This window comes from Gouania willdenowi, chromosome 5 (genome assembly GCF_900634775.1).
Source record: "Gouania willdenowi chromosome 5, fGouWil2.1, whole genome shotgun sequence".
NCBI classification, from domain to species: domain Eukaryota; kingdom Metazoa; phylum Chordata; class Actinopteri; order Blenniiformes; family Gobiesocidae; genus Gouania; species Gouania willdenowi.
This window is the reverse complement of record NC_041048.1, coordinates 20158266-20174630: the sequence shown is the minus strand read 5'-3', so window position 1 is coordinate 20174630 and position 16365 is coordinate 20158266. Positions and strand designations below refer to the sequence as shown.

The following is a 16365-nucleotide window of genomic DNA, read 5'->3' as shown; positions in this document are numbered from 1 at the left end:
TATATATAGATACATATATATATATATATTTGCATTTTAATGGGGGTTTTAGGGGCTGAAAAAAAAATACATTGTGTATAATCTTACCTTTATTTGTGAATAAAAACTAGGGATGTCCCGATACAACTTTTGATACGACACCGATCTTGCAGCCTTGGGTATTGGCCGATACCGATAATGATCTGATACGATATCAGCACGAATCATACATACTTTTATTACTTATTTTGTTGTGTGGAATGTTAGAAAAGTCTTGATCAAGTAATGTTACTCAAACAGAGAACAATAGTCAGCAACAGTAGATATGAGAAAAACTGACCCATTTATTATCAACCAATTGGTTACACACATTTTAACCATCAACATAATATCTGCAGTATTCTATAATTGAATGAAAATAATATAATATAATATAATATAATATAATATAATATAATATAATATAATATAATATAATATAATATAATATAATATAATATAATATAATATAATATAATATATATGAGAGATTTTAGATGCAGTCCGATAAAATCCGATATTCACTTTCTGGCTGATATCGGACCAATATCCGATATCAATATCAGATCGGGACATCCCTAATAAAAACCATGTGCCTATCTCGTTTATATCAGTGTACTGTTACAGACTTGTCGGTGCAACACTCCTGCTCTCTGTGTGGCAGAACAACACGCAGCAATGTGAACCTGTTCACTCTTTAATTAATAATAATCAGGTAAATGTTATTTTTTATGATTATATTTGGCCATATCAATAAAATTATGTATACAATTCCAGAATGGCCAATCCTATGAAAGCCCATTTCCACAACTTAATAAAAAGAAGCTAGGAATAGTAAAATAATGATTAAAAAAAATCTGAAGTCATAATTTTCAGATACGATCTCATAATTATGACTTAGAATGATACCTATTTATTACTACCTCATATTTATGACCCATTTTATATCTGATTAAAACAAGGATTTACATCTTTAAGATGACTATACATTATGGTGTAAATAATACACTTCCTGGATAACAGTGGATATTATTCAGATATAAATGTGGTTATTATAGATTCATAGAACAATGGACCATCATTTTGCTGACTTTATGGATGGGCCCTAAAAATCTCTCGTCTGTATCCCCCCTTATAGATGACCTTGTCTCCACATGACTGTTCTTTAATGTTCATGTCTGTGTTCAACCATCTTCAGGTACAGTGGGGGTTGATCCTCGGTCTCTGGAACCTTTTTTAGAGTGATCAGTGATCAGCTCATGAAAAAAAAACAAAAAAAAACCCACCAAACATCAACAAAAATACACAGAATGACTCCAAAAAGACACCAAATAACAAAAACACACAAGGCTACAACAAAAAATAAACTAAATGACTCCAAATTATTAGGATTTATGATTATTATTTTATATTTCCTAGGAAAAACAACGGAGTGCTCTCATTTTAAATCACTAGTAGATGAAGACAAAATGCCAATTTCCAGAAAGTTAAAAAAAAAAAAAAACTTTGACAATTTAAAGTTGAAATTATAAACTACAAGAGCCACTGTTTTAACAAACATGACAAACAACCCTAAAGCATTCAAACTGTGGGGAAAGAAACTGACATATCCATAATGTAATTTTGAGTAGTTTCAATTATAATTGCTGATTTCTAAAATTTGAATCCCACTAGTAATAATGTTAATTGTAGATATCTACAATTTTTCTTACATTTCAGACATCATTTGAATTGTAAATATCTGAAATTCATTTCCGACTAGTCAGAATGAAATTACTGATATGTCAGTTTGGGATTGTAACTAGTGAGAATGTAATCTCAGATATCTACGATTGCATTTCTGATATTTAAAATGTCATTCTTACTAGTAACTAATTTATTTTATATATCTACAATTCCTTTAATAACTAGTCAGAATTAAATTATACATATCAAAAAGAGACTTTCCACTGGTAAAAATAGCAATTAATCTGATATGTGGGACAATATCCAGAATGCAACTGTTTACTCTCTACTTCAACTCTCGCTCACATCCCATCTTGTCCACCAGAATGCAGCAGTGAGCTGAATATGTCTTTAATTCTAGCAGGATGTGAGCCCTACAGCAGCCTTCTGAATGTCTACCAAAGCTACACACCTGCAGAAGGGTTTATTAATGAGAGGGGAACAGGGATTTATAAAATAACATAATATCCTTTCTTTGGCTCACATTTATCACCTTCGTTGTTTGTTTCTGACACGTCATCAAACCAGGTCACCCACTACACCTATTTTCAGGCTATCTTTATTTTTGGTCTCAAAAGCCAATCAAACCACTTTAATTCATGTGACATAGTGAATGTGTCTTCCTCAGCCAGTATCCATTGTGCATAAAGCAGATGATCATCCTGATAAATGAGAAGGATTAGCTGATTCTTGAAGGAGGAAAGCTACAATGGTTTTCCAGTGTATCCTAAAGGCCACATTGAGTATTATTAGAATATTTTTTATATAACTCCAAGCCTTCAGGGGGCCTGACTGGAATATACAGATCACAAGATCAGCATGAGGCCCAGTAGTTTTTCCTTATTGTGCTTCACTTTCTGTCTGATACAAATCGTTAACAGCTAAAGTAGTATATTGTTCATCCTGTTAACTCAAGTTTGCCCTTACATTTTCATTTTTCTGAAGCCATTCCAGCAGTCATTTAGCATGACGTTAACCTAAAACTATATGAATCCTGATCTACTGCTATTAAGAGGATTAGAGTCTGATCTCCTCCTGACCCATGCACAGATTGCCAACATGCCGTCTATCTGCCGTACCGTGAAGGTTCTGGGAGTCAGACGTCAATGTTGCTAGGTTTTAATTGCCTGGTAAGCAGTGATTCTGTACTCCATGTGGGACATTGTGTCCTCGACCTAAAAAGGCAAAATAAAACTAAAACCCTGTATTTCCACACATTGCTACAGATTACTACTGATAGATAATTAAGGCTGATTAGATTTTAACATCAGCGTATACAGTGGTTGCAATAAAAATAAATCCAATAATCAATACTCCAACTTTGTCAGCAAAGCAAATCCATTTTAGTAAATGTGCATACCGTATTTTTCGAACTAAAAGGTGCACTATCAATGAATGGGTCTGACTGGGTATATTTTCATACAAAAGGCGCACCGGACTATAAAGCTCACCAGTTTGTTATTATTATTATTATTATTATTATTAATAAGACGCATTAAGCGAAACAAAATAGTCAAATAAGTCAAACTTTATTCAACTCATTAACAATAACTCTCAACATTGTTCAGGTTTAACACATAAAATACAGAACAATACACTCGCTTTTTCAGTTCAGTATGTTGAAGCACAGTACTGGTACATATCACTCCACGAGGCGTCTGATTACGGTAGCCCTAAAGTGCCAAAAATCCATCAAGCAGTGCAGCTTCATAGTTTACCAAAGTTGTACTAAAACATTTTGAAATCTTCATTTCATACATAAGGCGCACCTGATTATTAGGCACACTGTCGATTTTTGAGAAAATTAAAGGATTTTAAGTGTGCCTTATAGTCCGAAAAACACGGTACATAATAGTCCTTTTGGGTTTGGCCTGAGTGTGGAGGATAGTGAGAAGAATTATAAGTTATGACAGTGTTTGAACGAACTCGGCTTTGTAAATAAAAGCGTCATTGAGCTGTTTTTGGTTTATCCACCTGTTATAGCTCAGCCCTGCTCAGCCTCAAAGCTACTTATGTAACCTGTCTAAAGGTTCCCTGAGGTGCATGTGCTCAACGTATTCACTATGCAGACTGCTGAACCAGAGAGAAGTGTGTTGTCTCCTGTTAAAACCAATAGTATGCCATCATGTAGTAAAACGGGGTTAACCACGACCGTTCAGCTATAGATTCAATAACAACCAGGACCAGGAGTTTTCTCCATTACACCTACACGGTTCCTAAATATTATTAATAGTAAAGCAATATGCAAATCATCACATTAATGCACTTGAGATGATTGGTCTAATGAAGTGTTTCTCAAACTTTTTCAGACCAAGGCCCACCTAACCAATAAAAGAAAAGCCAGCTAACACCTCTTTCATTGTTACTGCTCTCATAGGATTTCTGAACCACTTTAGGGGTCTGAGTCACATGCTTCAGGATGATACACACATTCCTGTTGTGTCACGTTCCATTTGTTTTCCTTTCAATTGACTTCGTCCTGTGCTTTCCATTCTGACAGAAGATCAGAAAACGCACACCTGAGCAGCTACGAGGCGGTTTCCCTCATTAGTGACAAAAAATTAAATGTTTTCATAGAATTTATATAGATTTGGAGTTGATTGTGAACAGTTTGGGAACACTTTTAATTTAAAAATTTGATTTTAGAAACATATTTGCCCAGTAAAATGACCACAAACCACTAGGTGTGTCTGAGGACCAACAGTGGTCTGCGAACTACTCTGAGAAAGGCTGGTCTAAATGCACATCATAAAACTTTGTGACTAATTGGTGTCAGAAATGGAGTCATTTATTTCATTGTTTTTGTTTCAAACCTAAGTAATAACCCTTTATATGTGGGTGTCACCATTTTGGCGATTTCAGCCAATCAGTGTTCACAGCGTGTTCTTGTCACGTCAGGTTAACTCTTTGTATTTCCTCTACCATAGAAAATCTATGGAGATACAGCATTTAAATCTGCCATTTAAGTGCAGTTCAGTTCCTTGGACGTTATGACATTACTCTGGAAGGATTTTGATGGATGACAGATGAATCCAGCAAAATCATACAGTGGTTGTGTTGTATAGCTGTCTTGTATGGGTTATTTAATGTATGCACATGCATACACACTCTTATCTGTTGGGTATGAATCAGCCAGCACTGCAGTGTAATGACTGCCTATTTTGCCTTGATTTGGTTTCACTCACAGAGCACACTGAGGGCTTACACAGTCACACGTGACTCAGTTTAACACTTGGCCAGGAAATCCCCACTATACATGCGTACACGTTGCACTGCTTTGAACTGTGCACTGACCTGATGCTTGAAAACATGTGGAAAAGCCAGTCGCACAGGACTGGATAAGGCCAGGCCTTTGACATGCCTTCTTTGGGCAGAAGCTGTGCCGTCATTTATGCCACCTGCTAGATATTTCCTTACACTAAGTCCATCAGACATCTATGAAAAAATCCTGCTCTACTGTAAATATTTAGAGCAGTGTTTCTGAAATGGGGGTCAAATGAAAAATGATAATCACACTAAATATTACCAGCAACTCACAAAATGACAACAAAAATACACACGCAAAGGGCCTTTGTTACAAATCTAGATTAGATTCATCTCTGCTAGCTGGCTTCAACTAACCAAACATTCCCTGTCAGACAGGAGCTGTCATACAAACCTCGATCATCTATGATCACAACAGGCTAATTTAGGGCAAGTGATTACAGCCTCGCTACGTGCGCATGCACATGAAAGGGGTGGAGAAAACTGGCAGAGCGAGCGTCTTTACAATGAATGGAGGAACAGCTTAGGATCTTAAACAAATATAATGAATATAAATCCATGATTGCAGTGAAGTAGTGCAGTGCACAGCAGGAGGCGGAGCTTTTATACTGACTCAGATCTTAACTTGGTACCGACCAGATTGCTGAAGTTTAAAATAATGAATAATTAAAAACCATAATTCAGACCAAAGACAACCCTGTTGTTACAGAAAAAGCAGGAATGAGAGAACTCAGGCAGGAGGCTGCTGACACTGAATGAGTAAGAGTGCGAGATTATTTATTATATTCATCCATTGGATGATAAACGGACAACGCTCTGCAGTTGAACTTATTACAGCACACACATGTTTCTATTCAAGTATACCTCTATCGCACACACTGGGAAGAGAGCACATTATGTATGTTCCTGCTGATAATGTCAGCCCCAGTGTCTGAATGAGTTAACGAATTAATCAATTAATGACTTCAGCCGTCCGCACACTAAGATCGACACACAGGCTTCATCGACTGATTGTAGATCAGTCTATTAGATATGGATCTATATTTTTCCTAGGCTAAAGGATGTCATCGGTAAATGAAAGGATTGCATTTATAATAAATAAATCTTCATTACTAAACTCAGCAGTCAGATCTGCACCAACCAGGATCTTCTATCAATGGGCAGGTAATTTTCTAGTAGATCTGATTGGTCAGGAGGCGGGGCTTTAGGACTTGGTAACATCCAAGCCAAAGCAAAACCTGGTCGTGACCAGGTTAGCCGTTCAGCATTAATTGCCATAGTGATTAAGCTCGAGCGAGCTTTTAGTCTTGCACACACTGATTAAATCCCGGAAGTTAGTGTGGTAAGAGGTAATCTAGATTAGCATACCCCTTAAGAGAGAAAAATACTATTACCAGCAACACACAAACAACAAAGACACACTAAATGAGAGAAAAATGCACAGGATCACTACCAAATTTACAAAAATAACAGAGAAACATACAAAACAACACCAAATACACACACTCTGAGATAGAATAACTTAAATAATACCAAAAACACACAAAATAAGAGAAAAATATACTGAATAATTAAAAGAAAAGACAAATTGAGCATTGCGTTAGTTCAGGCACGGAGGTCAAGCTAGCCAGCCCCACCAGTTGACAGTAGCCATTCCCTAATTCAGTTAATCATCCAGCTGAGCATGTTCGTTGCTTCCCATTGGTTAGAGTTAGTCACAGCGCTGTATTTAAACCACTGCCAACTTCCGCACGCTTCGTCCGCAAACAACTTGCAACCCACTCCCACCCAAGCTCCTCCTTTTCTGTCTAATTAAACAGTGTCTCCTGTGCCATCTAAACATCTGTGCTTCTGTTCCAGAGGTTCCTGCTGACCGCTCTCTCTGCTTATGCCTCTCCATGTAGCTCATGGAAGAGCAAATGGGAACTCCCTTAGCTTTGGGCTTTCCACACAGCTGCTACAATGGCAGAGAGGTCCCAGAACAGAGCCTTACCGCCAAATATAAAAGTGAACTAAAGTGATCCTGACTGAAAGAACAATACACAAAATGACACCAAAAACACACAAAATGGTGATCAAAATGATCTTGATTAAAACATAAACTATAGATAGAAGCGCGAGTCTTGGTCCCCATCAGGAGTGAGATGACTGGAAATAATAAAAATTGTAGAAATAAATCTATTTCTTCTATCTAAATACTGTTTCATTTGAAATTCTTCATAAAATGAGATTTTTTAAAATGTGTGTTATCACTCATTCATTCCATCATTATGCTCTATAGTTGTTTTTTTACAGAATTCAGAGCGAAATGTCGTCAGACAATGGGTGGTACTTGGATTCAGAAATAGGAGAAATGGGTTACTCGAGCCAAAAAAGTTTGAGAACCACTGATTTAGAGTGACGGTGATTAATCAGAAAGAAAGATTGTTCGGGAAAAACATTTTCTCTCTCTGTCGATACCTGAAGATATTGAAATTCAAGCTGTAGGAAAGTAGGATCATATCAACTCCCTTGATGTAAGGGATAAATGAGTGAAGGTCAGGTTTAAGAAAAGCAGATATAGCTATCGATCATCCATCCATCACGTCACGTACCATCCAGGACAGCAGGTTCACTGTGATTCTGTTGGTATCAAAAGAGGACAAGGGTTCAGTGTCTACAGGTTTATTAGGTCATAAATCTCCAATCAACTGTTGTTTGATTGTCTCAGTGCGTTGGTATTATATGTTCAAGGAGGCTTACATAAGGGTTAAATCGATATCCTTTGACCAGAGGATGTGATATGCATCTTCTTAGGGATAAGCATAGGTCGTCTACGACACTCTGAGACATGTTGTAACGACGAGGTGACGTTACACATGGACTGTTATAATGTATACATGGTAAATTGTGTGAACAGACTGGCAGTGCTTAATGAAATTAAGAAGACACATTCTGTTGTATTGATTTAATGAATTGGTTTAAATTGACATCATGAGGACAGGTGATGAAGCACATGGTTCAGGCCACAGGGTTTCAGCATTCATCTAGTGATAAAAACAGAAAATACATTTTAAGATAATTGATAAATAACTTAGCAGTGACATGATAGATAAAACCATTAAATATGTTCTCTTATTCTGGGTGTGATTGAAATGCAATATACAGCAATGCTTACCTGTGCATGGTCTCTTCCTCTTTCCTGTGGTGTCCTGGTGAAAGAATTCCCCGGGGGCTGTGGACACCTTTTTATAGTTCCAGGTGGGAGAGACCAAGAGGGACTAAGGAACAGGGGAGCTTGATGTTTAGAAATCAATGTAAATAATTAGTTTAATCATTTAGGGGATCTGAATAAGGGTAATTATATTAATAGAGGGTTATTGTTATGATGGTGTCTGTTAAGAATTATTTGTGTAAATATTTATGTTGTACTTTTAATATGTAAATCAAATGTCACCTCATGCTTGGTACAGGCTAATTAAGGACGCACCTATATATAGGGACCTCCATTCTGGTCAGTAGTGGGTTGAGTGGAGATTGAAATGCACTGTGCTTGTGGTGCCAGTGGAAAATAAAAAGACAAAAACCTGATGCGTCAAAACTCTGGAGCCTGGTTGCCTCATTGATTGCCTCCACTGCTACGGTTGCTCTTTGATATGTCATAGTGTGTATCAGGAGTGAATTTATTTCAGATCATAAAAGTGGCCATTTGACTTTGTTGAGACAGTTCAGCAAATTTCAAACCTAATTATGATGAATGGGAATCTTTTTTAACCTCTGATCACAATACACATTAGTTTATTGACACTGGCTTTAAAAACTGTGCAGAATTTATCCCAAATTATTCACAACTCCATGAATGCAGGCATGGTTGGATATCAAACATCCTTCAGGCACAAATTTGTCCCAAAATTATATCAATTGTTCACCCAGGAACACTGTAAACTAGGGTGGGACAATACACTGAGTTCCCAATATGATACTATAGATGATAATGAGCTTGCAACACCAAGGCATAAAGAAAAAAAAAGACAGATTTATTTACTTTTAATCTGAACCCTATTCTATCCCCTTGCGATATCACTCACACACATATTGTGAAAATTAATACCACAAAATCTTGTTGCATGACGTATCATCCCTCCTTCACTGAAAACATATTTTTACCAATGCAGTGTTTACAAGCATAATTTATGGTCAATTTATGTATGTTTTCTAAAGCGAATTTAATTGAGTTAATGTTTTGTCATTCTTGACGCACATTGATTTAAATGCACCAATTAAGTTCCAATTTTGGTAATAAGTTGATGTACAAGAAAATATTGACGTAAAAACTGCCTAACCATGCTGAAGAGTCATTTGAATTTGTAAAGTGTGCAGTTAGTCTTTGTTTTGTATCTATCTGTATCATATGCACTTGTATTTAATCCCTATTTAATTAACTGCCTTTTATTTAATTATGTATGTTTTTTTTTTTATATGTTTTAGTGTTTGTTCTTTTCATTCAATTTTCTGGAGCATCTGTGAGAAAAGCTATTTCCCCCTGGGTTAAATAAAGTATATCTGATTCAGATTCTAAGGCAAAATGTCACCAGTGGAATCTCAATTTATGATTTTAAAACAAGCTTTTGCTTTTTTTTTGTGTTCATACTAATTATCTTCTTATGGACATTTATGCCAAAGTTCATTCAAAGACTGACAAGTTCAGAAATAATGCTACTGATTGGCTCAATAATAATCAGCTTTTGGATGTTTATTCATACTAATCCCCCTTTTAATGCGTCATACAGTTTTCCAGAGCTGAAGACCACATGCTACTTGATCCTCATAATACGTGGCCTTGATGATTCTTCTGTCACAAATCACTCCAACCCTGCCTGTGTAGGAGGTGTGCCAAGTTGCTGACAAGTGATGCAATATTTAAGACCTACTTTCTGCACAGCTAGCATTGCATCTCTCTGTTTTTCTGGGCAGCAAAGCTGATTAGGGTTACTACAAAGGTGCTGGTATTGGCAAGCAGTGATTTCCTCTGTGGAGCTCAAGGAGATCTGAAACTCTGCACTTCCATTGTTGTTCATTACCAGAGAGAGTAAGAGAACATTTCAGATACACAGTCTTTTAAACATTAAAAACAAACAAAACTGGAAACCAGTGTTGAAAAAGTGCTGTATAAAAACCTATTGCAGGCAAGGCAACTGGCAACACTCATAATTGTGTGCGGCCCTCAATGTAAAATGAGAAATATACAAAAAAACAGCAAATACTCACAAGTTTACTCCAAAAACACACTAGACAATTAGAAAGGAACAAAAAAATAACGTACAAAACAAAATAAAAAACACTAAATTCGGACTGAGGATGTAATTTAACTGAACACATCTGTCAATGTTTAACAAACTGTTCCTCTCAAACCAACTGATTGATGTCAACTTCATTGACAGTTTTTGAGGCTCCAAAATAGCAAATATAGTGTGTAATTGCTGATGTACGCTGTACAGGAGGAGATTGTTAGATCATGAATAAATTAAAAAAAACTGCACACAATGGAAACCCTCTTAATCAGTTTTAATAAAATACAAAACACAAGGCAGATACAAAAACAATGTAACTCAATTGGACTTTTACAAAAGCATTAATAATAATAATAATAATAATAATAATAATAATAATAATAATAATAATAATAACAATAATAATAATAACAATAACAATAACAATAACAATAACAATAATAATAATAATACATTTTATTTGTGGGCACCTTTCAAAAAACCCAAGGACCCCTTACAAGCAGTTTAAAATATCAACAATAAAAACATAGAATTACAAAGCAGTAAATATAAAACATAAAAATTAGAGATTTAAAAAGGAGGAAGGTAACATTTTTACTAAAAACCAATTATAAAAAAAGAAGTTTGGCAGTGTGGCACTCTGTCGAGGTCTACGGCATCTTCAAATCACGTCTCAAAACCCACATGTTGTGGCTGGACAGGGCGATCAAAGCGAGGACAAGCCACCCAGCTCCTTGTTAAACATCCCCTCAAAGTCGAGCTCCCTGTTCATCAGCTCATCCTCTACATTCTCCAGCGCCCACTGGTGGTCGGTGAGTTCAAGTGCCTCCCACTCAGCCTGAAATACAATGGAGGAAGATCATTTTATTAGAAAACTACTGAAGACATTCCAGGAGCCAAATGTAGAGACAGGAGCGAGCATACTTTGAAAGCTTTATTTGTATCTGCAGGCATGGCCATGGCAGCACCACTCATCTGCTCCTGCATGATCCTAGACTGGTTTGCCCCTGTGGACATTTCATTAGAAAGTTCATTTGAAAGCAATTTAAAAAAGAAAAAAAACAAACTCTTAAAGGCCGACTGAAAACATCAATCACATCAATCACGTTGCCCTTATTGTTGCTGCTGTTGATGCTGTTGTTGTTGCTGATGTTGCTGTTGTTGTTGATGTTGCTGTTGCTGCTGACCTTGCTGCTGTTGTTGTCGTTGCTGTCCTTGGTGCTAGTAAAATATTTAACAAAAGCTGAGTCATCATGAACTAAGTTATTGATTACACAAAGTGATTATTATTATTGATTACACAAATTCTGAAATAAAACAATGTGTAAAATGAAGTGAATGTTTGAGTAAAGACACTTAATTTCTGCTGATGCTGGTGTTGACGTTGCCCTTGTTGTTGTTGTTGCTGTTGTTGTTGTTGTTGCTGTTGATGTTGCTTCTGTTGATGTTGCTTCTGTTGTTGTCATTGTCATTGTTGTCCTTGGTGCTAGTAAAAAATAGAGAACAGCTGATGAGTTTTCTGATTCTACTGCAGGCTTGTTTCTAGGTGAGTCTCTATGATAGAATACAACATAAACTAAAGGTTAAAGACCATCTTAAATGGCTGATATATGCAATTCAAACAATCTATGGAGAGCACAGACACTATTTGAAGTTAAATTGATGCAAACCTTGATGCTCTTAGACAGACATTAAAACACACATCTGAGATTAAACTTGTTCTCAGAGAGTGTGTCTGTGTCTGCACATCACTTTAAGGTACACCTCATTTTTGTTTTAGACTATTGATTCATTATTATATATAATTATTTTAACTCTTTTTAGTTCAGGGGCCAAATTAGGACCAGTTTGGTCTTTATTGGGCCAGTATAAAATACGGTGGTACCGACAATATCCAAGCAATAGGTGACTGATATTATTCTTCTTTTTAAATTTCTTTGATTTTGTAACAAATTTTTAATTTCATTCAGGGAACTCTGTGAAATATTTTGATGAAAATGTCACAGTTTGAGAAAAACTGAGAGTTCTTTCAACAATTTGCAACTAAAAATGACTGCCATCATGTGATATAAGCATCAAAACACTGTGAGTTTCTTTGAAATTGTGTATTTGGAGAGGCTGAGATATTTTCTCTGTCATTTTTACTTTTTCCCAAGGGGCCGAATTGGTCACTCTAAAGGACCTGAGGTGGCCCCCGGCCCTTTAGTTTGACACGTGTCTTAGACTAAGACAAATAAACACACAGTTGAGATTAAACCTGTGTTCAGAGAGTGTGTCTGTGTCTGCACATCACTTTAGATACACATTATTCTTGTTTTATAGTAACTGATTTTACATTTGTGCTGAAACAAATGTAAAATCAAATGATGATGAAATGAAGTGATGTTTTGAGTAATGAGACTTACCGTTAGTTGTTAGCGATGTTTGTTATACTATCCCATCAGCAGGAGGGTGGAGGCAGAGGTGGAGCTTTAGCGTTGGACTTTTTACTCTTTTTCCCCTAAAAACAGATACATGCAACTTCTAGTCAGCTGATAAAACACTTCCACAGTCATGGCATCATCACCTCTAAGGTTGATGTGTAAACATTTCTGCAGAGTAGACTTACGTAGTTCACTTTGTTGCTCCAGCCGGGATTATTCAGAGCATGAATTTTAGCTTTGGCTTCGGCTTCTGCTTTAAAGACGTCTCTTTGTTCTGCTGGCAATGACTTCCACTGTGGATGAACAATAACAAAGTGTCACACACACACACACACACACACACACACTGAAGACAAAAATGTGAAGATCACAGATCATTCATTAAGGAACAAACAAACGTACGCGTTCAGAAAGAACTTTGTTTACTACGGCACTGTTCTTAATGCCGAGCTCTTCCTGTACCGTCTTCCTCTGGCTTTTGAGGAAAAGCATAAACGCGTTGGGAGGTTTCTTGATATACGTCCTCTTATCCTCCTCATGCTTTCTTTTCCTGAAAAACAAAATGCAAACAGTGAGCAGGGCAGGGAAACAGTAGCTGAGAGTAGTAGAGAGAGAGAGCAGGGAGACACTCTGGTCTAGAGTTTCTCAGAAAAAAGACAATTAAAACAACTCAAGGACACTCACTTTGGAACTGGGACGGGTTCCACGGCCTCTGATGTCATGGCAGCCACTACACCATCGCAATCTCTGCAAAGATAAAAACATAAACACGCTGGATGAGAAATCATGTCACAAACATGTGGACCAACATCTGTGATCGATCAGGTCTGTTTGTTTGTTTGTTTGCTTGTTTGTTTTTCTTACCGTTCTCCAAAAAGGTGAAAAAAATTGTTTCCTTCAGGCATGAGGAATGGAACGCTGTCAGACTGGAGACACAAAGACATAAATATTAGACTCTGTCATGGCATCAACCATCCACCAACAAACTAAACACCAGGGTTGGTGTCAATTATAATTATAACCGTATACGGTAATTGATAACTAATTACAATTATGGTGTAGGTATAATTGTAATTACAATTCTAAAAATATGTTGCTGTCATAATTGTAATTAAATTGTAATTTAGCTCAGATAATTGACTTTGCAATTGTAATTGCCATGATAATCCTATAAAAATAGTTCTATGTACAGTTAAACACATATGTATAGTTAACAATTATTAAAATATATAAAATAATCAAGCTTTCCCACATTTTACCATTTAAAAAAATTATAAAACAGATATTTTCATTGATGGATGACTAAATGCATGCTGGGATGTTGCCCAGATTGGCTCCATGTGTTTGGGTGATGTCTTACTTGGAGTCCAGTTGGTGGTGGAGCAGGATAGTGGCAAAGAGGAGGAGAAGGAGGAGGAGGAGGAGGAGGACGAGGAGATGGAGGAGGAGAAGGAGGAGGAGATGACACCATATGGTTAGAAGCCCAGAGCACCACATCTGCGATCTCTGGAAAGAGCTCCAACACATCATCAACCTCAGGAAGGAGACTGTTCAACTCCTCCTCCTGGACGAAGCTATCGAAGTCGTCCAAAAGATCCATCAGGATGGTCTTTGGTCTCCTGTGACACAAAGTAAAGAGAATAAAGAAGCTGCTGAGGCTCATTCATGAGAACCAACATTTAACACAGACCTGAAACTAAACTCACACAGCAGACAAATACAGTATAAGCAGCCATGTGACTGGATATCACCTTTATTTGTATTGTCTTGTCTGGATATTAAAGTTTAATTCTTGCATTATAACTAAAAAAATAACATGAAAACATTTTACAGGACAGGCCTCTGCACTGTTTAGTTAGTTTCTAACACTGACTCTTAGAATGGAAAGATGTGTTTATCTATAATATCCAGCATAAAATGTCTGAAAAGGGCTAGAAAGAAGTAAAACATATTTAATCTAATCCTTCTCCATCATTTAATAATCACATATTATAATCCTGCTTCCTAAGACTATATGTATATATGACAACAGTATTTATACTATATATACATACACATCTGTGTATATATAAATACTGCGTACATGCACACATATATATATATATATATATTACAGATTAGAGAAACTCTATTAATCCCCAATGGGAAACTTATTTACACACACAATCTAAATGTTAATTCTACATTTTACATCTAAATGTCATGGATGAAATTAAATATTTAGCTAATATGCAAATTCACCTGAAGTACCATAATAAAATCTAATTTAGCATTTAATATTTAACTTTAAATGTTGATTTTTACTTTGATTGAAATGTTTTATTTTTTGATTGAACTATAAAAACACAACTGTACTACCCAAAATATGGCCCATATACCAAAAAGATGACTTCAATAAAAATAAATAATTCAAAGAAAAAAGGTGTTAATGCGATTACTTGGGTCTAAAACATGTATTTTTTTTTTTTTTTGCATTTAAATAGTTTTTCTTTGATTGAAAATATTTTATGATTTCAGTTAACTTTTTTTTTTTTTTTTTAATTAAAAGGTTTTTTGGTCGACTGTCCACTACAAGCATTTATCCAGTGACTTTGTTCATTAGTCAGTAATGGACGTATTCATTTAGGCTCTGAACCCTGTCATGTTGTCGAGTGTGGATTGGAGACACGGCAACCTCGGAGCCTGTAGCTAGCACTGTCCGAGTGTCCATGCTAGCTATATGCTACATGTTTAGCATTGAGGTGCTAGCAGCTAGCTGTATGCTATATGTTTAGCATTGAGGTGCTAGCAGCCATATAACGTCTATGCTAGCAGCTAGCTGTATGCTACATGTTTAGCATTGAGGTGCTAGCAGCCATATAACGTCTATGCTAGCAGCTAGCTGCATGCTACATGTGTATTTTGCACAATGTGCACACAACTGGGCTTTTGTTTTCCCTCCGGTGTTTTAATTAAAACAAAGATTAACGCAAACGTCTCATCTGGGTCTCCCATCTTGTAAGGTAGTCTGTGCATCAGTATTATGGGTATATCGGGAACTTGTGCAATAACTAAAGTTCCGGGCTGCTTGGAGTGCAAAAAAAAAAAAAAAACTTACATTGTTTCTTGAGAACAAGGTAGTTGACTGAGAAAGTGTGAATGACGATGCTCGGAAAAGGTCGCTGGTGATTTTTGAGTGTGTTTTCCTTGTTGTAGACAGAGAAAAACATCCACCACAAATTATTCTGCCTTGGAGAATGTTGGAAAACGGTTTGTTTTTTTTCTAACCGCTTATATAGGGTGAGAGACGTCACAGTTGCCATGGAAAACGTGTATTTAAAAAATGTGGGTTTTTTTAAAGCAACATATTTGTTTTTGTCTAAAGTGGATGAAGCAGTGGTTCCCAACCTTTATTGGGTTGTAACCCCATTTTGAAATCATACATTTCTGATGACCCCAGATTCATATTTTCCCCCTAGAATTAGATTTTGATAATGTTTGTTTTACTGCTTTAAAAATACAGAGTAGGCCAGAATTAGTGCTCAAAGAGACACGTGACAAAATGTGACATTTTTATACTGCATTTTATTTGAACTAGATTTAGATTTTAGAAAGTGAAAGTATTGAAAACAGTTTAAGATTGTGTTTGGTGTTTTAATTTGAGAAAGAAGAATAATTTAAACATT

At 36.3% G+C, this 16365-nt stretch overlaps 1 protein-coding gene across 3 annotated transcripts; it reads right to left on the bottom strand.

The window, feature by feature from the left end:
* Positions 1-10855: 10855 nt before the first annotated feature.
* Positions 10856-15933, bottom strand: LOC114464042 (transcription factor 7-like 1-D). Of its 3 annotated transcripts, none has more exons than XM_028448076.1 (10): positions 15622-15719; positions 14061-14319; positions 13565-13626; positions 13385-13447; positions 13103-13250; positions 12886-12993; positions 12683-12777; positions 11375-11763; positions 11202-11284; positions 10856-11115 (listed from the first exon to the last, which is right to left on the bottom strand). In XM_028448076.1, the coding sequence occupies exons 2-7, from the start codon at positions 14298-14300 to the stop codon at positions 12718-12720; spliced, it is 681 nt and encodes a 226-aa protein (XP_028303877.1). In that variant the 5' UTR covers positions 14301-14319; positions 15622-15719; the 3' UTR covers positions 10856-11115; positions 11202-11284; positions 11375-11763; positions 12683-12717. The 3 variants fall into 3 exon arrangements, with proteins under 3 accessions (XP_028303877.1, XP_028303874.1, XP_028303875.1); XM_028448073.1 differs by having other exon boundaries at positions 15675-15705; XM_028448074.1 differs by lacking the exon at positions 15622-15719 and adding an exon at positions 15798-15933 and having other exon boundaries at positions 10857-11115.
* Positions 15934-16365: the final 432 nt, after the last annotated feature.